The sequence below is a fragment of the Grus americana genome, chromosome 5, assembly GCF_028858705.1.
Source record: "Grus americana isolate bGruAme1 chromosome 5, bGruAme1.mat, whole genome shotgun sequence".
Classification (NCBI taxonomy): Eukaryota; Metazoa; Chordata; class Aves; order Gruiformes; family Gruidae; genus Grus; species Grus americana.
In genome coordinates this window covers 50005406-50033167 of record NC_072856.1, presented here as the reverse complement: position 1 = coordinate 50033167, position 27762 = coordinate 50005406, and the positions used below count along the sequence as shown (strand labels likewise).

At 37.1% G+C, this 27762-nt stretch overlaps 1 protein-coding gene across 4 annotated transcripts in view; it reads right to left on the bottom strand.

Moving 5' to 3' along the window:
- Positions 1-12117: 12117 nt before the first annotated feature.
- The window catches only part of FLRT2 (fibronectin leucine rich transmembrane protein 2), a 70427-nt gene continuing 54782 nt past the window's right edge, over positions 12118-27762 (bottom strand). For all 4 annotated transcript variants that reach the window (XM_054827628.1, XM_054827626.1, XM_054827625.1 and 1 more), the window contains exon 2: positions 12118-25842. In XM_054827628.1, coding sequence (XP_054683603.1) covers positions 23427-25412 — 1986 coding nt within the window. In that variant the 5' untranslated portion in view covers positions 25413-25842 and the 3' untranslated portion in view covers positions 12118-23426. The remainder of the gene's footprint in view (positions 25843-27762) is intronic.

The following is a 27762-nucleotide window of genomic DNA, read 5'->3' as shown; positions in this document are numbered from 1 at the left end:
ACAGACCATAGAACTTTTTTGAACTGAGCATCAAATTCAGTTTTTAGAATAAACAGATAAAATGAACATTAATAAATAGCTAACCCATGCAATATTAACTTACGAGTTCTACAGGCACTCAGAAATGAAATCTCTGAAATGTAGTAACAAATCTAATAATTTTAAAATGTGTTTCACAGAAATGAATATAAACAGTTTAAAAAGGTTCTATTAGGGACTGACACAGCTAAGAACCAACAAGTCTGACTTCCATGCTGGAAGACAAAGTATAAAAAAAATAGAACAAATATATACGGGAAGGTCAGTATAATTTCTGAAAATGAAAGTTTAGGTCTCAGAGAGCTACCAGAGGTCTTTTAACGACCACTTAACACATGGATAAAGCATGAGGAGAGGATGCTATCACAAGCTGAACAGGAATCAACAGTGTAATGCTGTGTTATGAAAAGAAAAATGCCAAACTGGAGCAACAGCTGTAAGAGTGATATAATTCTGATTTCCTTAGCACTGGTAGCATCTCAATATTATATGTAGTTTTGTTATGATGCACTCGAAGAAAACAAAGTACTTGGACAGAGTCATCAGGAAAGAAAATAAATGAAAGAAAAGATCTTAGAAGCATGAACAGCAAGAAATAACTGAAGGATCTGACCTTGCTTAGTCAAGACAGACATAGCAGAGGTTAGAAAAACTAATAGTTCTTAAAATGAAAAAGGTCATGTAGAAACAAATAATAAATGCTATTTCATTCTCACTGTCCAGGGCTAGTAGGATAAGTAATAATGGATTTAATTTTCAGCAGGGGTTTAGACAAGGTGTTGGAAAACTTTAACTAAACTCCAGAGGCAATTCCCTGGGACATAGTATTTATCACTAAATAAAAAGCATTGAACAGACAACTATCTGGAATGTCATGAGGCAGAAGAGAGGGAAGGATTAGAGGGCTTAGAACATCCTTCCCAGACTAATCTTCTATGATTCAATAATTATATCCACACGTTTCAAGTTCTGTTTCAGGAATTTTAATCTAAGTGCCTAATCTCAATAGTTGTAGAATAGTTCAGTTATGACTTTAATTATAACATTTCCAACAAAATAGCTTTGCTTGTTTTCTCATTGGAAAGCACCGATCCAATGCTTGTCGGGAATTACTACAGTATTCCTCAAAGACTAGTTTGGGCAACATTCATCCTAGGCCATTATCATTCCAAAGTGCTGATTAATGTCATGCCTGGTCCCAGTTAAGAGGTGGTAATGAATGGCAGACATTTTTTCCATCTATAACCTTGAATTAAGTATGTTTTTCAGTTTACAGGTTGGTATCAAATTTAAGGCTTTGTATGTGGAGACATTTTACATAGGAATGTACGCATTCAGTAATCAAATGGGGAAGAGAGTGGCTTACTACTACAATAACTCATGAATTGTTAATAGGCGATTCAAGAACAGGTGACTTTGCATTTCCAAAGAATAATAAAAAAACCCCAGTCTATAATTTAGTAAGAAGAATGTCAAAACCAACTCTAGATCATTACAGGTGAATAAGCTTTGGGAAGAGAAAATTATTTGGGAAGGAAATGACAGGCTTGAAGGGTTCCTAGGAAAAGATTTACACTAACAAAACCAAAACAAACAAGCAAAGCTCAATGTGACTTTGAAAGAATATTTGATTGTCCAGGAAGAAGCCCTCAGAAAGTAGTTATGCAGTGAGATGGAGATCCATCTTGAATGAGAGAATTTCCAGCAGAATACTGGCAATAGGCAGAAAAATCTGATGTTACTATAATTCAGTAAAGTAGTATCCTTTTGTTACCTGTCCTTTACAAACATCTATAACATTGTTGTATATTTAAAGGTTTAAATACTTTTTATTTGCATTTTACCATAATCTGGTTCAGACTGTGGCCATTAAAATACATATGGTTAACAGCAAGCTATTCTACATCAATAGATGTGGTGATCCTAAAAACTGGGTTCTTACCAAGTTCTCAGCTTCCCTAAATATTGATGCAAGAAATTCAAAAGGTAAAAAAATTCCATTCTTCCATTTAAACTGCATGGATAAGAGACTATATCAGGAGATTAAGAGAGAAAGAAATATTTTTCAGTAGTAACTGTGTGGCACTGTAGCAAGCAGCACAACTGATGCCTGAAGGTCCCAAAGGAATTGTTCAAGAGTGCTGTAGCCAAGGTAGTTTGTGTTCCTACTGCCCAGCCACTTGAATCTCAGTCTATTAAACAAGCAAGAATAAGTGTTTTGAAGGTGCTGTCAAGGTGAGGGGCTCAGTTTAATGAATAGGTAAAAGAAAAGGAGTAAGGTACAACCAGTACGTTTCTGCTGGAGATTAAAAGATAAGATAGCATAGGGAATTTGCAGAATAGAAAACCCTTTACCTGACTAAGGACTGCTTTACCCAGGAGAATGGTCACAGACAGAGCTGTAACTGCGCACAGAGAAACAACTAGTTGCTTTTGGTGGCAGTTTAGCAAGGCGTAATGTGTCTGCTGAGAACATAGATGGAGTGTAGAATATAGGACTGTGCCAGAATAGACAGCTTTTATAGCCCTGGAATATATCATGAAGAATGGGGAGTGTTATTAAGAAGTACACTTGGAGGGACTGGATAAGGAAGAGCAGGGATTCATCCTTGAGTGGGAAGGTGTAGGGAGCCTTTCCCTAGTGGGAATTATTGCTTACTTGCAGGCATGCTGCCTGAAATGGTGAGTCATCTTCCATGATATACATAGAATGGCTAAAACCAGAGTTGTGGATGACAGAGCTGCCACTGTCAGCAAGCCAGAGGTAGCTAAGGACTAGAATCCACTCGCTGACACAAATACTGGGAAGTCAGAAGAACTTATGGGGTGAGGATCAGCCCTGCTGAATGAGACTACCTGCACCACAAGAATATTTCATATGACAGAAAAGAAACTGGTTTTATGTAGAAGACCTTGTCTCTATATGACATTGCAGGTCTAAAATAAAAAAGAAATTCCACATGGAAATTTGTGTCTATGCAGAGAGGTACCTCGAAGATGAGAGGAATCATGAGAGACACCTGTAGACTGTTGGACACACACTATACTTTTACAGCTACCACATTACTGTTCTCATTTAAGGTCAAGAATGTTTCTGAGGTGCTCAAGAAATTATTCTTCTTCATCCTAGCAGGCAGGGTGAAGTAAAGACAGCTGTAGCTTCTGTGATCAGCCTTTTTGAATGATCTACATGGTCATTATGAATGCACTTACGGATCAGGCTAGATGGAGAAAAACACCCTGCCTCTAATCCCTGCAAGAAATTTTTCTACCTTAAAGCAAGTACTTTATCCTTTCAGGTAAGAACTGAAAAGACATTTTTTATGATCTTCATTTTTAAAGAATTATAAAATGATGATACTTGCCTCCTATTATCCAGAAATAAATTGTTTAATGGACTTTTTCATCAAAATTTTTATCAGGCTAAACTGAAAATATATGCAACCAAAATGATTGCAATGGCAGCATAGTATTACTTCATTTACTCTCTGGTTACTACAAGGTACTTCCAGAATCTGTGTGGTTCATTAGTTTAGACACCCATATAGAAAGAGAAAAATACCAGAAATCTTCAGATCTCAATGGATATTTTTTGTGAAGCAGCTCTAGGTTGAAGGAGGAACTTCATATATTCAGAGTGTTATGTGGTGATTTAAAATCCACATTACGTTTGATGCAACAAAATATGATCAAAGGCCAAAGGACCTGGAAGAAGTGGTACAGCTGGAATAGTTGCAAGAATTCTTTTGAAGTAGAGGACTTGGTGTTACCCTAAGATGCAAAATTCTTGGGAGAGAAGCCTTTAAGGGAATGAACAGTTTAATGAATCTGCTTACAATGTCAGGAAATTGCACAGTCAGGCTCTACCACAAACTGTACAAATTAATAGTTTGAAAGCCTGTTACAGATATACAAAGGTTATAAACATGGTTTATAGGAAAGAGAAGGGATCCCAAACCCCTCTTCTGTCTGATGTACTCACCAACAATGAAAGGAAACTCATTCAAGAACATAAGTCTGCTCTGGGAGTTAGCTCCTTCTACAAGGCAGAACCACATTTCACAAAATCAATAGAAAAATGTTTTTGATAAAATAGCAGGCTTTGATGAAGATCCTATCAGACAAAGTTGCAGCCAGGAATGTGAGGTCAGGGAGGTTTGAGCATTGTAATTAAGGACAGAGGCAAAATTAAGTAGCCCCTGAGACACAGTAAGAACATTTTGAAAATGCATTTTCCATATGACTTTACAAAGGCTTGGCACAATGACAATATTTCATTTATTTCCTTTTTACATGGTAAATAATTTACTAGAAACTTAGAACCAATGCAGTCATCTCAACCAAAGTTCCATTGGGTTTGATCAGTTCATATTGCCAGATTCTGCTCAAACTGTTCAAATCTGTATTCACCATAGACAATTTGGGAGATCAAGATAGTGTCTCCTGGACTGTTCAGTGCAGAATTTTCATTTCAGAAACCAACTAAACAAGAGATGTCAAGACTCGATTATTTTTGCCCATCATGATCTTGGTGGCAATCATTTACAGAAGCAGCTGCAAAGAATACATAAAGCAGGTTGGAGTTGTCTGAAAAAACCCTAGATCCTAATTATTAGGATAACATCTAATGCATTCACAGTTAATTACCTGGGCCACCGGCTTGAGGATGGAATAACTTCCTAGTCCCTAAGTGAAAGCTACAGTGGACTGGATACCTGAAAGCCAAAAAACAATGATCAAGAAAATTCTTTGGATGGTGGAACCATGGTGTGCAGTGTGAATCTCAGAGTCATGACATAGGAACATATTCTTGTTACCCATTTTTTATAGGAAGCTAATGTAAGAATATTTTTGGCAAAAAGAAATGTGGAATTCACCTGACATAACTGTAAAGTAGGACATTGAAGTAAAGCCAGAGTGAAAATGTGTTGTGGGTTTGATATTTTAAAAAACCCCACTTTCTTAGATAATTCTGCAGATTGATGCAATATATGAAAGTTTCATCTTATCTTCATTTAAGATGCATCAAAATACTGAAATTCAGTTATGTCCTCTGAGACCAGAATTTACTTTTTTCTCCACATTTCTAGGCTTTTCTTCAGTGGAATAATTTCTGATTAACAATGAAATCAGTATTGTATCTCCTGCTGGAAATTATTTGTTTTGATAACGCTTTTGGTATTATCACCAGTGGTATGACTGACAGTTTTGGTGTTTTGTCATGTTTTAAATTAGAGTTGAGCAAAAATATGTAATTTATATTTTTTTTTTCTAAATTTTAAATTATCTGTGCAAAAAGGTTTGAAAATCTGATTGCCAAATATTCCTTAACAAAGGCAAAACAAGGATTTGGCAAAATGTATATTTTAAAAAAAAAAAACACATTATTTTTTACTTAATTTGGATATTTGATGGCTTGATTCATAGCCTTTGTAATGCATGGTTGGTAATATTTCACTGAATCAGCTCATTCCATCCCAAATCAAGACACTCCAACCCCCCTGATGCAGTAGGGTCATAACTGCAATTTTGTTCCTTAGAAGATATGTGACATTTTAAAAATCAATTAACATAATTTTTTTGTGTGTGTTTCTCTAGAAGTGCTGTTATTAGTTTGAAGTTTAAATAAATAAAAAATTGAAAACATAAACAGGTTCTGAAGTACAAAAAATGGCCTTGCATTTAAGGCTGTATTACACAATATAGTATAATAAAAAGGCTTTCAGCAAAGACTGAAATCAAACCTTCTGTTGAGAGGTCCCTTAAAGTATGGGTTAATTAAAACCTACCTTTAAATCTGACTATTTGGGCTACATCTGTTTTGCTTAACTTATGCCAAAGTATAGTCTATAATGTTTCTTCACAAAGACATCTTTTTAAATGCAAAGAGTCTTTCATAAATACTGTCCATTTTTTAATGTTTCAATGGGAGAACAAGGTGATGCATTGGATGAATTACATCCTCTGATACTATTTCCTTCTTTTATTTTTCTTATCCTTTCTGGTTTTAAAATTTTCAGACTTCATCCCTAAGTGAGGCTTATGCAATCAATCATCCTGCTGTTCTAATATGTGGCAGTGTTGTTAACACAACTCGAAATGCAACTTGTTTGGTTTTCTTGCTTTTTTATCATAGCAATACCCTGTTGTTCCTTATTCTGCTTGGTCTAGTATAATTCCTTAGATTATTTTCTTGCAGCATCACTTCACTATTTTTTAATAGCTTTATTTAGAAAACAAACATTTTGTGTCCTGTGTCTGCCTGTCAGATTGTCAGTCATATCTGTTTGGGTTGTTTTGTTGGTTTTCTTGTTCGTTTGTTTGTTTGTTTGTGGGGTTTTTTGGGGGGTAGTTTGTTTGTTTGTTTTTTAATTTGTTGGTTATTTTTAAGCAAGTAGGAGAATAAAAGGTCTCAGAGATAACCAGATGCTCCAAAATGTGTGAAAATTGGTGACTGGGTAGATTGTGAAGACACTGGAAATGCCCATTCTCAGGGAAAGCCAGATAGAGCACAACCAGCTGGGTAAATCAGAGCTCTGCACTGGCTTACCATTACATCACTGCATCACTACTCTTTCTCAATCACCCTCAGCATCTTTTGCCTGTTACCCAGGTAGTTCCACGTTTAAATGACAGTAGGCAATGTGGAAGGGGCTCTGTTGTGCAGGCACAACATAGATATCACGCTAGAGGTGGGCCCTGAACTAAAAGAAGGGACACAGTGGAAATGGACATGAAAAAGGAGGGGAGAGAAGAATGGAGAAGGATATGGGACATATGGAATAAATTCATAGCAGGTCAGCTTCATTACTTGCTCGTGCAACAATTTTATTATGGAGGGAGAAGCCTGGCTGGGAATTTGTACTTTTCAGCAGCTTGCAGTACATTTTGGGGAAGAATTCCGTGATATGTTCACTTAAATATTCTATAGCATTAGAGTTAATTAAAAGAAGCAACAAAGAACAAGGAAGAAGAGGAAAGAACAGAAGTATGAAGAGAAACAGATACAGACTTGTAACTCTGCTCTATATTTGAAATACCACATCTCCTACATATAAGCTATGTGAACACTAAGCAGGAGGGAAATTATGGAAGTACCAAAAGGAAAAGGTTGCTAATAAATAGACTTTTTCTTCGAGAAAATCAAAACAGTTAAAACAGCTAACATTTAGATGCAGTAACATGGCTGAGAAATACTTAAGACTAAGCAAAGCTTTAGAAAATAAACCATAAAAAATCCTTGCCAGATAAATTGACAAAACGATCTAATGCTGTTTTAGAGTCATATTTGGACGGATGGGAAGGGCACAGAGGTGTGACTAGAATACATTCTTCCACTAGTTAAAAACAGAATTCTCCCAGCTTAAAAAACCTATTTTGGTATCATGTCTGGGCTGAAGAAAAAAGTCACATTCAAGAATAAAAGAGAAAAGGCATATGGAGGACATCCAGCTGAGCAATGATCAGAGGCAAAGCGGCATGTTCAGGAGTTTCTTTTCGCTATATTAAAAGTCTGTTTTGAAAACAACTTCAAATTGTTTCATTTGATCATTGGAGGAATGAAAGCAACACTGGTAGGCTTTGCCATCAAATCGTATTGGCATTTTTTTGCTTTAACTTTTTTTTTAAATTCAACATATGGAATTTTAGGGCTGAAGTACAAACATGCCTTCAGTTATGTTAGCTGTTTCAAAATTCAACAGAAAATAGTTATTATGAAGGTTTATTCATTTCAGCACTATCTATTCAGTGATGTTTTATTTAACAGCAGAAAGTCTGTGAACAATAAGTAGTTGTAATGAAACAGAAAATGCTTGCTTTTGAGATTATGGGGTTTCCTCCTTTAAGAGAGCAAGTTTTTCATTGTTGTAAAGGCTAGCTGTTTTTAACCACCTGACAATCCTTAATTAGATGAAAACAAAGCCCGTTATCCCACTATAAATTTACAAATACATCAAGTAGGCACACTTGATACTGTAAGAGAGACAAGTTATAATTAGATGTCCACCAAAACAGAAAGAGACAAGGGAAAGATTGCCTTTCAAAAAGAAGAAAAGAAGAAATCTTGTCATTGAGGATGTCCTTGATTTAAGTAACAGGAACGAGGCTGTATCATTTTAGGAAACCTACTAAGGATTCTATTTAAGTAATAAAAATATGGAAGGTGCCCTATACAACAGAGATGCACTAAAGCATCCCATTTAAATATGATATAACTTCTTTAATATCTATTTAATATTGCCTTTGACCTTCAGCTGGATTTCAGACCCTTGTGCCTTTACATGAGTGAGGAATTGGCATATAAAATACAAACACATGAAACTATGCTTCTCAGAGAAGTAGTGAGTGATATGGAATATCTACCCTCTTAAGAATAAGCAATGATGCACTAATTTTTTCACTTAGAGGGCAATATCTCAAAACAAGACTTAATTAATCAATTACTTTAAATGTTGGTAAAGTTAAAGATTCAGAATCTGTTCGAAAAACAATAAGCCAGAGCATGAGAATAAGACTTTAGGAAAATCTTATGAGAAATGTAATCTCATTAGAGAAGCCAACCATCACACTGAGAAGGATAGTGTCTTCTAAAGTGGAATTGACAGCTTGTAAAGATTTCTCAGAAACAGATTTTCCAAGTCTAAGTTAAGGTTGCTGAATCACTGCAGAAACTATTACCTACTTTGGCATGGGTTTCCACAGTACATTCTCTTTCAGAAGGCTTTATTTAGACTAAATCATAAACCTTAAATTGTAGAAAAGTAGTAGTAAAAATAAAAATTTAAAAAAAAATAAAATTAAACCACATTTTTAATTATATCTGTAAATACTTTAAGCCACTTCATAAGTACTCCTACAACTAAGATAATGCTTTTTATTCTTAAATAGATTATTTCCTATAATAGTCCCGATACTACTCTCTAAACTAGATTAGAGAGGTTGCACAGGGACTCTATTACAGCATTTTTAACACACGTACTATCTATCCTACCCCGTAGCTCAGTACCACGATATTTCCATCGCTAGCAATAGACCACAGGATTTGCACCGAGTTTATGAGGCCTCAGGACTATGGCTTATCAGACTTACTTTGTCTGACCTTGTCTCCATCTGCCTGGAACTTTGCTTTGACCTGGTTTAGCTGTAAGACTATTGCTCTCTAATAACCAGATGACCATGTTTAATATGGCTTGTCTTCTTACGGTATAACCATAGTTTGTTATATAGTTGTAATGAGTAGTTGTCCTGTATGGACTGAGATACTTGTGACTCTAACGTAATGAAGCAACGTAGAGAAATGCAGACCCGGTATGACAGCGGAGGCCTGGAGAAGAGGAGGCACAGGCTGCAGTACAGAGGAATACAGGCATGCGGTGGTAAGAGATGGGGCACAGGCTAGCATTGAAAAGCCTGTGGCTATAAAAAACTCATCAGTGATTAGTTAAAGAAGTGCAGACCTGGACAAAATTAATGTTAAGAGTATCGCAAGTGCATCATATGTGGTAAGTTTAGAGGTGATGTGGACTTGCAGACCAATGAAGAAAAAGCAAGGTGTAAAAGAGAATTAACAAACAAATAAAAATGACCCCAGCAGATCCAAAAGTGAAGAAGAAACCAACAATGTCAACATCATAGCCTTCCCAAGGAAGCAGTTGTGCTGCTGGTGCTGGTTTGGTTTGTTTGGGGTCTTTTTGTATGGTGGTATCTTTTTCTTTATATTCCTTATTCTTTTCTTTTTCTGTTATAGCTAGATGTTGATAAATCTCTGATTAGACTGTTAAGATTTCAGTTATACTAATAATGAACTACTGGCTTTACGTATAATTGTTTCCTTTTTTACCCCAAAAAAAGCAGAAGTGTGGATATGGTGATGATATAATTCAATTGTAATTTGTATATCTTTATTGAAATCCTGTGGAGTCCATATATGAGATTAAAGAAATCTTTTTGCTAAAATGGTAAACCAGATTCTTATCTCCTACTAAGATGCCTCTAGGTGAATCTACTGTTTTTCAGCAGAGGTCATATAGCTGCATATGGTGAAATAATAAAAATGCCTAGATTTTACACAGTGCTTATCCCAAGTAGGTCAGTAAAGGATGTATCATTTGTCCCATTATAAGCAAGACTCAGCAGGCATACAGACTTAGGATCATTAGCATTTTGGTGTCAGAATTTCTGTTTTCTATGCACTAGGCGACACTGAAGGTTAGAACTGTATACGTGGATCTACACAAGAAATCATAACTGACCTAGATGGCCTTCTACCTAAATTATTCTAACCTGACAGCAGATTTAGCATGTTTTTGGCTAAAGATATGCTTCAGGAGTCAGGATTCAGTCCAGATCTTGTTGAAGCTGTTAAAATAATTCCCTATATGTCTATAATGCAATCCACAGACCATTCCAACCCTTTTAAATTCCCATGCAATCCACATTTTGTTAATATCTTCTAATAAAGAGATGCACTCAAGTATTCTGAATGGACGTGGATCTCCTATTAAAAATATGAATGTAAATTATTGTATAATATATAAAAGCTGGAGCCTTTAGCATTAACTCTGAATTTCCCATAAGTTCCAAAAGCTTTGGCTTTTATCAGTTTAGTTTATGGTCTTAACATTTTTTTAAAGAATGTAGTGCTCGTAGTTAGTGAACAGAAACTGGAGAATATGGAGCTAAACCCACAAACCAGGTTTAAGTCCCCTCATATATGCATCAGATTGAGTGTTGGAGATGTGTGGCAGCTACTGTGACACCGAGGAGAGGTGACAGACATGGTGATGGTCCATCTCGCTGTTGCAGTCCTCCCCCTTCACAGCCCCTGCTGAGGGCTCTGCGTTAGCTGTGCAGGTGGACGTGCCTGGCAAACTGCTATTGGGTCACCATCCTGCCTGAGAAAAACCTACACACGGGAAAATATGACATATTCTCCACATGATCCGCTCCAGCAGGGGTAGTCAAGCAGGAAAAACAAAAAGAAAGCACCTGTGAGCAAATCCAAGCGAGCATTACCAAAGACGTGTCAGGGCTGGAAGCAGGTAATACATCAGGAGACTAGTATTTAGCATGACTAAAAGACCTTTCGGAAGTGGATGGTCTCTGAAACACAATTTTAAAATAATTATGAGAAATATCCTGTGAATAAAATTTTGAAGACCATAATGTTCGTTAGAAAATACAACTGTATTTTACAGCAAGCAGTAAATTCTAACATAAGGAAATTCATGTTATTTCAGGCACATAATACTCTGTACTCAACAGAGTAATACTGTTAGTGTTTTACTCATAACTTTTCTATTTGCTAGGGTTATTTCACTCTCATTCTTCATCAGCTGTCAAAAGCTAAATCCAAATGAGTACATGTCACCTTTTAGAATCAATGCGGTGAAGGCATTCATCTGACAGTGCATTTCTCTACAATTTCAAATTAAGATCAGCCTTTGAAACACAGATAAATCTTGTCTCCTGATCAAACTTTGTTTGCTGGATTATTGGGGCCTTCAGAAATTTATCTCTAAACAATTTATCTTCTTTAACAAGGCAGAGGAATGTTTGCTGTGAAATTTTGTTTTGTTTAAACTGACAAACATGCAGCTTCCCAAACTCAATGCAACTCAGCAGACACTGGCATCTTTGGGAAAAAATGTAAAAAGAAATTGGAGTGATTCAAATTTAAAAAATAAATAGTAGGCAAATGTACGTAACAAATATTTTTTCTAAACCTAGGCAAAAAATTATCAATGGTCTATTAATTCAGGTGATTAAAATAAGCAGCAACCCTAATTAAATCCCACAAATAGAGAACATTGCTCAGATAAGGAAGTTTTGTATCTTTGTATTTACCACAGTTATATCTGTATACCCCAGCTCTGAACAGAATTTTTATGTTTTGTCCCATATTTATTTAAAATACATTTTGTACTGGCACAGTTTTTGTCTTTCAAATCTGTATTTCTTTCTCTGGCCCCTTCCCCCCCCCCCCCCCCAAATATTATATTAGCTTTGAAGTTCAGAGTAATCTGTTACAGAAACTTCAGAAACTAGAAGGAACTTCATTACTTGTATCATTTCAATTACTAGCAGGGATGATCTCTAGCTGGAAAACAATGACATTTACTAACAAATTCTAGGATAATATGCATTCTTTACGCTTTCGTGTTTCTACATATGAGAGATACATTTAGCAAAATGTATGCCGCATTATGAGTTAAAACCAAACCCTTAAAACCCATAGTAAAATATTTTTTAAATTGCAATTTAAATTTCCATGTTGAGCAATGACTAAGGCAGGAGTCCTATCAAAAACAGAGTATGTAAAGTAACAAATAAAAACTACAGTAAAATGCATGTGAGCGTAGAGGTTCTGAATCTTCAGAACTACAATACAAGCATGAACGAGAGTCATTTAAACTACAGAGTTAACACATTTGGCAGAAGGAGAGTAGCTGGGGCTGCTGCAATGCCTGAAGCCTGGTTAGCACAAGGAAACAGCGTATACTGGTGAGGGAGCCCGTTTTTAGGTCATTCCAGGATGGCTTGCCCTTTTTTGGAGAAATGGGGGAGACCCTGTCTCTCACCCTTTCCTCCTCACCTTGGGAGAAATAATATTTATATTTTAATTTATGAGCTGAGGAAGGGATGGATAGTTTTGTAAATCTAAAAGGAAATTATCTTCTTTTTACACCAGAGCTGTTTCAGAAAGGGGCAGTATAGGTGACTGGGGCCACGTATGGAGCACAGAGGGCTTGGCTTGTAGGCTACCCCACGTCCAGGCACACGTTGTTCCGAGCCCTGCAGCTCCTGCTCCTAGTCCTTGAACTTGGCACGTGATTGTCCATGTCTTTTAATTACGGAGTCAGGATACCTAAGCTGTGTATGAGCAACAGAAGCAAAATGGGCTTTTCATATTTCAAGTCAGCAGCCAGATGCAAATGGAATGGCGGGGAACAAAGGAAAAGGCGCTGCTGCAGCACAGCTGGTGTAGCAGAGAAGGCTGTTGCTGCATGCAAATTTCCTTGCATGTTTGCTGCAGACACCCTCTAACATGAAACATTGGAAGAATATTTCATAGCAAATTTCTGAGTCTTCCTGTAATAGCACACTAGCTGTGTGTTTCACCTCAGCTAGACATTTTTAGAACAGTTAGATAAATGAATTGAGGAGGATGGGTGGCAATGAACACTGCCCATTTGGGCTGCTACATGCAAACGCATCCCCTCATGTATGAGAGAGGCCCTCATTTTGGGCATCCCACAAAAATCCTATATGACAAAGGGTTCATGAAGCAGTAGGTGAAGAGTGAGTTAAAAGGCAGTTCACATGAGAAGGAAAAGCTGTCAAATACAGGGAAAGAAAAATAGGCCACAGAGAAGAAAATGACATAGAAAAAGTCAACTGTAATGTTAATGATGTAGAAACATCTGAATTTTTCCCTTCTTGTTCATACTGGGTTTTAGTTACATACTGTCCTTTCCCACATTCTGCTCTGTCTACAGTTTATTTAGCAACCACACAGGACAGTCCTGCTATAAACTGACTCCTCAGATGTGCTTTGTGCATTGGAGAGTGTATTTCAGAAAGTGCATGGTATCCACTTCCAGGAGCTATCTTAATCTTTTCTGGTTTATTCAAGATTTAGTGCACAGGCTGCCAAAGCACATACATTATTGAAAAGATGCTCTCACCAGTACTGACAATACAGTTCTTAAAAAAAAAAAATTCATGCTATTCTACATCTTCGCTTGCATTCAGAAGCTTAAGTGGAACTGAAATGATGCATAAATCCAGAGCAAAAGATCAGTGTGGGGCTCAACCTAGACCAATTCATATTTATATATTCAGAAATATGTAGTATGTGTCTATATATATGCTTATGTGTATGTTTGAGTATCTAAATAAATATATATATGAAAGATGTATAAATAGAGTGTGCTTGTGTATACATTCGTGTATGTATGTCTCTTGTGCGTGGCAAAATGGTAAAAAACAAATAGTGCAGCAGACAGGTACAGAGCAAATTACTACTACAGCAGCCCAAAGATGCAGGCAATCAGAAAACAGCTTTGTTTTTCTTGTTTTAATCTTAAATGTAAACGCTTATAGATGACATTATCAGGTGAGGCAGCAAGCAGAAATCTCTCCTCTAAGCCAATCATGCTAGTGAAGGTTGATGTGGCATAGAAGAAATGATGCAAATGCAAAGGAAATTGTGATTTTTTTTCATAGTCTGGGTACAACCTGAATTGATATTGCAGCAGAAGATCATTACCTCATGACAAATGGTTCACTGTACTGCCTGCACTTCTGTAGCTTGGCTTTGCTAGGTAATCTTCATCACAGTTTGCAGGTATAATGGTTCTGTAGAAACTTTTTCCTTGTATTGTGACAAATAAGAAATAGTACTAACTGCTGAGTTTCAAATGTTAAGAAAGCAATTAATTGGACAAGGAATAATGAAGAAAAGTAATAGACATCTAAACTGAAAGTAGAAGTGTCCAATCTGATCACCAACACAATGATCGTTTCTGCTGTGGTTTGGAATTTCGTCTGCAAGCACCTTACTGATATTTGCATTGATAAAAGGAGAGCCCGCAAAACCATGACCTTCCAAACTTGCCCTGTTATATACGCCTTGAACGTAGTGCTGTACCTGGAATTCCACAACTTACAGGAAGTGGTAATTAAAGGCCCACAAAACAAAATAAAATTCAGATCCTTTTCTGCTTTTGTAGGCATGGGCTGTGCATTTTGTTACAGACCTCCATGAGGATGCCCCTCAGTGAAGGTACCTTACTAGGGTCCTGTACAAACCAAAGGTCCAATATAACGCCTCAGAGGACCTGTAATTTGCTGCATCCCTCATAAAATGATCCAGCTCTGCATCTGCCAGCTTCTGTAGTCAGCAAAGAGAAATGCCATGACTCCAGTTATTGTCCCTTTGTTCTGGACATTTTGGGTTTTGAGTGAGATCTCTGTGAAGTAGCTTTCTTCCTCCTTGATCACTACAGAAATTAGTCTGGGTAAGGAAGAGGAAACATTTGTCTCCTTCTCTTTATGCAGCTACAAGTAATAATCTGTAAAACTGAACCTATAAATGTGAAGTTCCTATGACCACAAACCCGAGTTTATCTACTCTTCCCAGCTCAACTTCCTAGCATGACTACTGTAATATGAAAAGCTTCATACTACTACTACTACTACTATTACTACTACTACTACTTTTATGAGATTTTTAAAGTGCTTAGAGTACTCCACTGTATATTATTAGAATAACTATAGTAATATGGAATATCTCCCCTTTTCAGATTTCCATGTGTTTATTTTTCTAAGAAGTCATATATGCTTGGTAAATCATATGTGCTTTCTGTCAGCTAGGAGTAGTGTCTAGTACTGGTGAGAAAGGTTTTCTTGCAAATGACATAGAGCTAATGTGCATGCCTTGCTTCTGCAGTCCTCACTTACAAATACATGCTAATACCCTGCTCGAATAAATGAAATTGCTCACATTAACATATACTGCAGTACTTGACTTCACACCAACTCTTAAATTTTCTCAACATGTTTCTTTAATGGGGAAAAATTCTTAACATTAGCATTGTAAGTCATAGAGCAATGAATTACGTATTGGTTCCTGAACCGTGAATGCACAAACCAGTTTGTGAAGGTATACGAGGTCAGGCTCACAAGACTCATTTAAGTCATTTGACTTTAAAGTCAAACCAGAGTTTGACGTTCAAGTGAATGTGTTAGAAATTTAGAAGGACTGATGATATAAATAGAAATACAAAGCTCTTCTAGTTTAACAGTCATGTTTCATTTGTTTTGGAATACTGTGCATGTGTTAGAAGTGGATCTCATCTGAAGAGTCTGAAAATTGTAAAGGAAATTTAAAATTATGTCACAAGTGTATATGTATGGAGCATGTGTATGTGTCCCTTCTCACGTCCGTAAAATGTCAGTAAAGAGAGTATCTCTACATTCTGTCCATCATCATTGTTACTATATTCCACCTTCACAGAACAAAATCTGCCTGTTCTTCATCACAAGCAGGCAGTTTCAAAGTATGAAAATTACAGGACTCCATCTTTAGACACATTGTTCCAATTCCCATCACAAAGAATTTTATTTATCTATGTGATCACCTGCTCAAAGTCTATAGGAGTGGAAATACTGATTTCACTCAAGAAATACACCATTATAACAGAATCTTTCTGGCAATTGTACTTGTCAGGAATGGCCATGTTCAGCTTAGCACTGACTAGTATTCATCACAGAGACTTCTCGCTTTTGCACAGAGTCTATTAAAATTGTAAACACACAGGTGCATTTGAGTTGGATTTTCTATAGTAGTTTATACACTGTCTTCACTCTTCAAGGCATTTTACACTTATAAAAACCCCAGGATAGTGTAATCAGCATGACTTTTTTGTTCTTTTTTTTTTGTCACTTCCTTCTGTATATGAATCCTTTCTATACAGAAGAAGGTAAATAACAGACCCAGTGCACAGGGTCAAGATTCTTCTTATTCTATATAAAATGTCCCCACCAAAGTTTAACTATACTATACACTCTTAATAGTCACACATGCATTTTTGCAGTCACATACGTTAGCCATAATACAGACTTGTAAGCAGAAAATGTGTGTGTTTACGTGTAAAAGAAAGTTCTTGCTATGCTCAGTGGCCTATTTGTGGCTTTAAATGTCCGTATCTTGTGTGGCTTTACGTTGGACAACGACGCTCAGTACATATATCTCTCTTCCCTCATTTTCTGTAAAGTGTATTTTACTGCTCCCCTAGCTTTTAAAGAGAGATATCAAGCTTATAACGTGATACGTAGGCCTACTACCTTACTCGGTTGACGTATTTCATATGGGGATACATAGTGTGACGTTATACAATGTGTCATAGTAGATGTTTTTAATAATCCTTCCAACATATACATTACCACTATAAATATTCTAATTTATAGTTGAAATCAGTGGGGTCAGGATTTCACCATAAGAGTGTATTAATTTGTTTCAGGAATGCAAATTATTGTTTAAAAATTCACCAAATATCTACCTCTGTGTAATAGAAGTATTTTACCAATTTTTAGTTCGAGACTGCACTGCAAGTAGAATTAAAATATTTGTTTCATACTTTAATGACCAAATATAGTTTTTCCATGTGGCATCATAACTCTTCTTAGATAGAAGAACTCTTTTTAAAGTGAAATATTGAAAAATGTTTATTGAACAATATCAAAAAATACTCCTCAGTGCGCTTGTTTTGGGGGTTCCTTGTAGCTAAACCCTCTATACCCAACCCCAGGAATTTATACACACACGCACATGTGGGTGAACAGCTCCAGATAACTGAGCTTAGAACTATAAAAAGTAAATATAAAGATTGATCTCTACTAAGACGAATCATTTTGATCTATTAAAAGATTATCCGATGAAGTAGTCAGTGTTTGTCAACCTTTTTTTTTTTAAGAGAGAAAATGAAATTGTTGATTGGAAATGATCATATCATTATTTTTGCCAGAAATATATAAAGGATCGTAACTGTTTATCATTTACTTTACCTCTGTTCCTCACCTTCCTGTGGTAAGGCAAGAAGGTTAAATCACCAGGGTCTGAACTGGCTCAGAAGAAATGTCAAGTTCAGGAAAGCATACTGAGGGGGGACCTAGATGTGAGTGTGTTGCACGGCAGCTCTTGGTCACTTTACGTGATATTCACAGTTAAGACAGAGAATAAGATAATTTATAGAGGAATTGTGACATTCAGCAATATTACATTTCTAAGCTTTGAAATGCCACAGCTTGTAACATTCAATGTTTCAGGTTCTGGCAAAGCCAAGATTAGTTCCTGTATATGTAACTAGAAGAGGGGTAATTTTCATTTCTAAGTAGCTAATGCATCTCTTTATATATACTGTATATATTACCATATATGTTATGTATAAGATATACAAAAATTTATTAAGGCCTATGTCTGAATGTTGTGCATTCTGAAAATTCAAGAACAATTTTGAAGGGAGAATTGGGGAAAAAAAATCACATTTCATTTCAAGGAAACAGATTAAATAGATAATAATAGGTAAAAGGCAGGTTTAAGATTGTCAAGGATGAATGTCAAATGCATTTATCAAATGGCTATGCATATAATGGGTCACAGCTTCCACATACATATATATTTGTTATAGACGTGTGTAGTTGCTTATGTGTACCTATTAATTGCAAACACTGGAATACAATCTGTTCTTGTTTTACAGAGCTTTCCTATATGCATAGGAAAATGAGATAATCTTATAAAGATAAGATTAAATCTCAGAAATTGAAGTAACAAATGGTTTAACTCTTTGAGAGACAAGATGAAAATATTTGTCTTTTAGAATCTGAAGAGAGTGTGGACTTACAGTAGAACATTTGAAAATGTTACCAGGAATGAAAGTACAGACGTTTGATATTTTTGTTTTTCTGTTTTCCCTTTCAGATATTCACATCCTTGGTTTAATGAACTTGCTCATATAAATACAGCAGGATTGTTGTATTTTTTTAAACAACTCTTTACTGAATATGTCAACAAGATAATATATAGTGTATAGTGAGGTTTTGAAGTTAACAATGCGTGCAACATGGCAGATTGCAGAAAACAGATAATGCAGACTTCAAACCATCTATTTTTCCATGTTAAAGATAGAAAGTATACCAAGCACAGAACAGAATCAAGTGTGCATGTCTCAGTTAAAATCAATTTTATGAAAGATCATCTTCAGATATTTGGGACCAAGTGATGATAACAATTTGTTTAGTAGCTTATCTGTTTCTGAGAAGATCAGAATTCAGCTCTCACGAGGCACATTTCCACAGAGCCCCAGTATAATAACAGCTTGCGAAATCTCTTTTGTACTAGTTTTCCAGACGGACTACTAGCCATTGTCCTTTTAAAGAGCAAGACATTCTATGCTGTACAAAAGTTTAATGCCAAATGCTTCAGTATTGCCTATATTATCATACGGGATTCAAAATGCCCTGTTCAGTAGAGTTCAGGGAAGGAGTGATCATCAGCTTCCTAGGATTATCTCTGTGTTTAGAAGAGAGCATCAGGCAGGATTTGATAAGGCTCAGAGCCCGTAACTTTTGATTTTGGCACTCATTTCTGTTTTGTTTTTCCACTGAGCTGGAAAGATAAGTCATGAGTAAACCCATTATTCTCATGTTCTAAAGAAAAAACTTTAATATCTCCATGTTATAATTTAAGGTGAAGAAGTACTATAAATGGAGAATTCAATGGTAATTAACCACTTCACTGTCAAAAGCTGAGATTGAACTTTCACTTCAATGTCATTAATAAAGTGCCTTATATAGACCCTTAAAACCATAACGACAATACAATAGGCATAATTTTTTTTGCTTGAAAAATTAAAATCAATACATTTCTCAGAGGGAAAAATTTTCTTTCATGAAAAGAGAAAATGATTGAGAGAAAAATAATAGGTGAACTATTGCAGTAGCAAATAGCATATGCTATTTCATTTTTTTTCTGTTTTATGTGACATTCATTGTAGTCCTTTATTGGCTTGCAGGTAAAACTGCTAATATCTTTTCAGTCCAAAGTAACCCAATCCCTAAATATTCTTATAAAGAAATTCAATAATAATGTCTCCAAAAAGAACGTGTTAACAAAAAGTCCATCAAGTGTTTGTTTCTGCCAGCAAGCTACATGCAAGGAACACTTGTTACAGTGACAGAATCTGTGAAAAGGAGGACTTTTTTGTAAATAAATAAGTCTTCAGAAGGAACCTAAGCACTGGACACAGCAGTGTTGTGATACTGCTTTAATGTAATTTCACTTAACCTCTTATTTTATTCCACTCTCCAATTTTTTTCTGTACATTTATTTCAGCCATTAGCAGTATACAATGGAAAATGGGTGAGATTTTGTCTGTAAACCACTCATTTGCCCTCAGTTCCAATGAACCTGTTCAAATCAGGACCTGGAAGTGACCATATACACACATTTGGGACTTGTGGTCTCTAGCCTTTAATTAGTATCTGTGGTCAGATATTTGCACTAAGTGAAGATGACCCCATTTTTATGAAGTCCAAGGAAAAAGCTGCTGATATTAACTTTACATTGCCAAAAGATTCTTGTCCATTTTTAACTCTTTTTCTAAATATTTTACCTAGTGAAAATTGCCCATTATGTACTTATCTAGATGTGTCCTGAAATGAAGCTTCAGCTGTTTGTGTGACTGACATGTTGAAACATCCCAAACTCTCTTGTAGGTTGAAATACATTAATTGTTTTCCAGCTGGATAGCAATTTGAACTGAGAGAAACATTCTTCAAATGAAACAGGACCTTTTGGTTGACCATAACTGTGAATTTGTTTAGATAATGCTCCCAGTTCTATCCACAAATTTTGGTATAAGTGGCTTGTTATTTTTTTCAGAAGTATGTTTATAGAAAAGAAACTTTGTCAGTATCCCATACTAATATATATATATATATTTGTTCATACTGAAAAGAAGCATAGACTATGCTATCTTTATTATAATTTTGATTTTTGATGTAGGTGAGCAATAGTCCACAGACAGATATATATACATTTCATCACCCAAGATCAAAACAGTTTGTGAATGCCTTCTGGTTTCACCCTACTAGGACAATAACCACATTTGTTGTCATCAGTTTGGGCTTGTGGATCGTTCGCCTACAGTATGGCTGAACTCCCTAAGTCATTTGCTACAAATAAGGCGCCTAGCTCATCTCGAAACTATGGTATCCTGAGGCCTCGAACAGAAGATGTTCATCAAGGAGGACAAAGATTCCACCAGCATCAGTCACTGAAGTACGAAATTCTAGTAAGCGCGTACTTTCAAAGGATGCCTTTTGAAATAAAATGTACAGCTAGTTAGTTCAGTGAAATTAAATACTACATCCACACCCAAGGGGAATCTCTGCCTCTACTTAATTTCAAACAAACTCCAGCATGCAATGGGAGCGTGCAGAAGCACAACTATTTGCTGCTTGTCTTGTGGGCTTTGGCAGCTAAAACATAATAAACAAACAAAATGCATCAACCTTCTCATCATAATATTCAGTAAATAGATCACAGAAAAAAACACTTTGCATAGACGTTTCTACCTAGAATTACACCATTTGAAATCATATGGCAGCCTTTTATTCAGCAAAATTTCAGTGACTTTACTATTACAGTAGCCACACAGGTTGCCTAAAATACCTGTTATAGCTGGAGAAAATAGCAAATATACAGAATATAGAGTGGAATTTCAAAATGTGATTATAAAAGGTGTTGGGAGGAGGATGTGGTTACTTATACAATGATTGTACTTTGCCATCAATCATAACTGGATTCATTTTGCCATTGCAGAAAATGAGTGTTATCATGCGATTTGTATTTGAGAAACTGCACACTCATAGACCGCTGGATTTCAAGAATGGGTTGAGTGAAATGGGCAAAGGAAAGGATTAAAACCCTCTCTCCCAACATAAGCAGCCTCATAAAGTGAAAAGTCTAAGCATTCTATAGTGAAAGTGCTTTAGCCTTTACTTCCAATCCACTTCTAACAGCTTCTCCTTGTCCCTAATTGGTCACTGTAAAAAGTTCTCTTTGGTTCCCTACTCCCTCAGGAAAGTTTTCTCTCTCTCTTTTGTTCCTCTCTGTTGTGAACTTTTGCTTGTCCCCCAGCTCAGGAGAAAGTGAGCCACATTAAAAAACAAACAAACTGGGGGGGTGGAAAAAAAAAAAAAAAATAAAGAATTACATTCCACCACTGAGCTGGCAAGAAATCCAGAGTTCTTGGCAGTCACAGAATCAATGGAGTGGCTGGAACATTACACAATTTTGAGAGCAGCATCATGGTTTTAATACAAGGATGATGTTTCACATAGCGCATGTAACGCTCAAGGACTCAGAAAGTATTCCAGCTAAAGAATTTGAGGGGAAAAAAGAGCAAATTCTAAGCCTACCTACTGCTTATAAAGCACAGATCATTGTGGAAAACTTCCAAAAGCTTAAGATAAAAGAAGGGTAATTCAGAGGGACAGTGTGTACTTATGTTCTCAAAATTCCTCAGCTAATCAAATGCTTAATGTCCGCCTCTGTACACTTGAATGGGAAAAAAAACAACAACAACAACCAAACAACAAAAAACCAACCAAAAACCAACCAGGATTTATACATGATTTTCCCTGCTGAACATATTTCAGTTCATGATAGGCCTGGAGGCCTTTCCCGTAATAAATACAATTTTAAATGATCTTTCTTATTTGTTTTCTCTGTTTGCTTGTCTGCTTTTTCCTCCTTTTCCATACTGAACAGAACTAAGACCCCTAAATCGAACAGGGCTTGAAGCATAAAAGTCAATAGCAACATTTCCATTGGCATCATATTTTGTATCATGTTTTCAGCAATTTATACTTTTAGATTCCAAATTCTACACGAATACTGCAGAGCTGAGAGCACTCAGAATTCCCTCATTCAGGCTTTACCTGGACATGCTGTGTCAACAAATGCTGCTCTATTAAAGAGAGGTGCAACTTAATGACAGCTATCTGTTACATACTGATAACCTTCATCTCCCACTGAGAAGGGTCAGAGAATGCCTAAAGCTTCTTAATCATAATGAAAAGCAGGAACAGTGTCTATCATAAAAGTATATAGTATTGGGGGGTGTTTTCAGAGTCGTTTTTGCAAATAGGAATCAAGGTTACTTTGAGTTTGACACTGAGCTCTGTCTACCTTTCCTATTCCAAGTATATTGGGAGAAAACTGATCTAACAAGAAAGTAGCCTTTTTGGTAGCACCCAGAGCTCCAGCTTTCAGTCGGAGGTTGGGAATGCAGAACTGACAAAGGGGAACAGAAGTACTTCCAACTGTTTGAAGCTCAACTGCAACTGCTGGGTTCAAGTCAGAAGGGTTGTACTCATTTTATCTGAATTGCTTTTGTCATTCCTAGTGACCCTGTTTTAATATGCACTTATTTTCCTGTACTACAGGACATCTAGAAACTTAACATCCCTCAGACAGCTTCGACAGCAAAGTGGTTAATGTTTGAAGAATGAGTCATTCTTTCCTTTGCCATGACATTGGGTTCTTATTGTACAACCCTGTACAGTACTTAGCAATATTTTTTAAAGATTTAAAAAGCAAAGAGTTACAAAACCATTTGCAATTAACTTGAAATAGAAAAGATAGCACTTTTTTTAAATCCCATTATATAGTACACCGTATAAATTACAGAGTATTCAAATGCATAAATGCATCTGGGTAACATTTATCAAATGTAATTTTTTCATTGTTGTCGGGGGGGGTTGCTTTTTCCAGAGTTTTTTCTCCTTGTCCTAGACACCCCCATCTTCCCTCACTATCACGTATGACAGTGCTCCAGGTCTGAGACATTGCTGTTGCAGTATCGCATGTTGTTGGGGATGTGGCAGTCTGTGTAGTTAATGCCCCCGTTTGGGGTATAAATGGGCTGCAGTCTGAAATCTCCTTTAAGGAGCTGATCATTATTTAAGGAGACAATCTGGAAGCTGGTTTCCGTCATCTCCAGGATGGAGTTGTCCTTCTTGGTCCCTGCCTCGCAGTAGTCATCTTTCCGACGGCCCCGGTTATATTTCCACTTCTGGGAGGTGTAACGCCCTTTTTTGTGCATGTGCCAGCAAAAAATGCTGAGTAGGACCACAAGGACAAATATCACTGCACCCCCAATCAACCCTGCCAGCAGAAATGGGGAGCCCAGGTTCTGAGAAGTTGTCTGCTCATGGCTGGAGGGGATGTTGCTGCCATTGCTCAAAAAGGAAGCCTTGGTTGTGGCTTCTGAACAGACAGTATCTTCTCCAGTTTGGTAATTGTTATAAGTATCCAGTGGAACCAAACAAATCCGATAAGTGGATTTGGGCTCCAGATTTACCAAGCTTAAGTGTTGCTTCTCACCACTAACTATTCGTTCCTGAACAATTCCTCCTACCAGACTATGGCCCATTTTAACCCATGTGAGTTTATATGCCATCACGGTAAAAAGAGACATCCAGTTAACTTGGATGCAAGTGTCATTCACAAAATGGATGGAGAGTTGAATCCGTTCAGATATAGGAGGTGTCACCCTTTCTCTGTCATCCCTGTCAGGCACAGTGGGGAGCGTGGCTATGGTGGGAGTGAGATTATATTTGCTACTTGGGGGAGGAACTGATGAGGTGGGAACTAAGGTAGTTGGCATGGCTGTAGCTGGGACAGGGGTGATGATAAGTGGCAGACCAGGGGTGGTGGTGGGGCATGACAACATATTCATATTGAGCTCCCTGACTGCCATACCTCGGACCTGCTCTGGTCCCTGGCACATAAAACCCCGTACATTGATGGAAGCGGGAATAAATTTGAGCCATTCAGTGACCCACTTAATACTGCAGTCACACAACCAGGGATTATTCCTTACAGTGAGTTGTCTCAGGTTGTGAAGATTATCAAATACCCCCTTTACCAACATCCGAAGCTGATTGTTGGAAATATCAAGACGTTCCAGCTTGTGGAGGTTTGAAAAGGCTGTTAGTGGTATATGGGTTATCTGGTTGTCTTGCAAGTAGAGCCTTAGCAGATGTGTACCTGGAAGATCAGGAGGAGGGTAGGTCAGTGAATTCCGCACTATTGAGAATTCCTTGAGCTTGGAGAGGTGGCTGAAGGTGCCTTCAGCTATGCCTTTATTAGTAAGGAGATTGCCATCCACAATCAGACGCTCCAGACTTGTAAGATTCTGGAAGGCAAGCTCTGAAATGACAGCAATTCGGTTTTCATCTACTCGAAGTTCTTGTAAGTCCACCGGAAGGCCAACCGGTACGCTGCTTAAGTGATTCTTGGACAAGAACAGAAGCTTGAGGCTGATGGCTTCCCGGAATGCCCCATCCTCAACGCCAACAGTGGAGATGGAGTTGTCATCCAGGTGCAGCTCCTCCAGCTTCAAAAGCTGAGCGAGGGCAGCCCGAGAAATGGTCTGAATGTTGTTTTCCTGCAGGTGGAGAACCCTGACATTCTTGGGCAGGTTCATGGGGAATTCATCTAATTGGTTGCCATACAGGTAGACTGTGTGCACAGACTGGACATTGTGCAACTCTGCAGGAAATCCAGCATTATTAATTTGGTTATTATGGAGGTAGAGGACGGTTACACCCTCCGGTATCCCAAGAGGCACTGAGGTCAGGCTTCGCTCATTACAGTAGACAAAGTTTCGGTCACAGCGGCACACTTTTGGGCAGGCCCAAGTTTTGGAGACCTGCATGTACAGCCCCAGGGAAAAGATAAGCCATGATTTCATGAGAACAGCCCGATCTGTGGGCCACATTCTAGTCCACAAACCCATTTCTAATTTAAAGAAATAAAGTACCAAAATGTTAAAGAACTAATAGCAATAATAAAGCACAGGTAGCAAAATCTCAGGTGATTAAAATTGGCTTCTATTTATGTCCAATGTTCAGGCCAGAGTTAAAGTCCTGGAGGCTAAGTATAAAATAATCCTTTTATAATTGGCCTGCCTCCTACTTTTGTTAAGAAAGCCGCAGTCTTATTAGCCAGGGTTACAAAGTTTGTTGCCTTCCTCCATGTGTGCTGAAAGAAACAATAGCCGTATCTTTGCAGGTGAGCAACAGGTTAATTTAAAGCTACCAAAAGTCGTCCGTGTATGAGTTGCTTGTAGGGATGATATTTCGTTTCACTGAAGTCTGTTGGTGTTACATGCAGCTTTCTGAAGTCAGCAAAGTCCTCATATCAGCTATCTGCTGGATCCGTCCTGCCTGTAAAAGAAAAGAGAAAAGAAAAAGCTGAATAGCATGAAATGATTAATAGGGAAGATCAAGGCCATTGGAAGACTATTCTAAGGCTGTGCTCTTTATGGCTTTCTGGAAAAAAAAAGGGTATTAATATTAAACATTAGCTTAATATTACTGTTAAATAGTCTTGAAATAGATTTGATGCAAAGTCATTGCAGTGACTGAAGGACTTCGAGTGACTTTCAGTGAAGGCTAGATCTATCACTTGTGTTTGCGTATTGTACCTCCAACTTTGTCCTCTCACAGTGTGTTTCAAATCTGAAAACTAAACCATTTTACCAACCTAAACCTAAACCATTTAACTGGAAATTTTTGCTCAGGTATTTTTTTTCCTTTTGCAGAACCACTGACTTCAATGAATGCTATTCACTGATGCCTGACAGAGTAGACTCTGGGCTGTATTATTTAATCACACTCTATGGTTTTTTCATTTCCTACCAGACTCTGGAATGCTCTGCTTCTATTTCTGTAATGCCATTATGTATATTCCCCAGCTTAATGCACACTGCCAGATTATTGCACCTCACTACAGTGAATTAGCTACTTATGAGGAGAGTCTTTTAAATAAGTATGGTAATCCACAAATACAAGATACCCTGCTGTAAGGCAGATATTTGCTAAAACTATCATCTTATATTGTTTCTGATGCAAAATGTGCTGTCAACAGACTTTAGAATTAGCTTTCCACTAAATGAAACAGGCTCACATCTGCTAAGTTATTGTTTTAGGATATCAGCTCAGACTACAGCAGTTTTGTGGAAGAGCACTTTCTTTAAAACCATAAAGGTTTGATACTTCTTTTAATTCTGCTACACAGTTGTGTGTAAAAGGCTTCATAAACAAATTTGTTAGCTTTAGTATAGATGAGTTCTTTAATGTATATTTTCAGTTTTTAAGTGTACTTTTTAACTTTTACCTTCCCAGCTAATATTTATTATTCAGATCTGTAACCAAACAATTCAAATCTCTAAAGCATGCAGTGAAAGATACTGTATTGTATGGCATTAACTTGTCTTGTTATATGTTGTTTGCAATGACTAACAAAAAAAAAAAAAGCTGCATTTTACATACGTGAACATAATGAAGGATATAAACCTCAACAAGTACCAAGTATGTGTCGATCTCAGGGTCTCGAAATGCAGTTACATAAGCATAGTATTTTTCCAGATTTTGCTGACCCAGATCAAAACTAATTGGCTGGGATTTCAGGAAAACAGAATTTCAGTGAAGCGAAATCATGTTTAAAAATCTCTTTTCCTTTATTTAAGCAGTTTAAGCACCATCCAGGTAATTCAAAAAGAAATGTTACTCAGGAGTACGTGAAAGGTTGTTCTCCGCTGCAGCTATGCAGTTTATAACACATCCCAAATGCTGCTTTTGGGAACCTCATGGGCTGACAGTGTAGAAAGTCTCTTTAGGAGTCAAATTGTTATAACCTTGCAACCTTGCACTTGTAGATTAGTATATTTATTTGGAGCATCATCAGGTATCAGCTTCAAGGCTAGAACGATTGGAGATAAAAAGCGAAACGCTGGAAAGGCCTGTAGCTTATCATCATGAATTCAAATGGTAAATGTACCTATACTGTAATGTAGGCTATACTGTGTGTTGTCCTTTTCTAGAAACAGTAAGATTAGCTACCCCACTGTTCAAGGTTTTCTCTCTCACAGTCGTATTGTGATCAGGAGTGGTTTCTTTTCAATTATGTAGGATGACGTGATACTGTAGAGAAACTCTAACAGGATTACATTCTAACATGAGCCTAAGTGTGACAGTTTATCCGCCTTTAATATGGCCTGGCTCCCATCTAGATCATACTGCTCTGATCCGTCATGACACTCTCTTTTTAAAGCAAGAAAGGACATGCAGAGCCTCCTCTGAGAT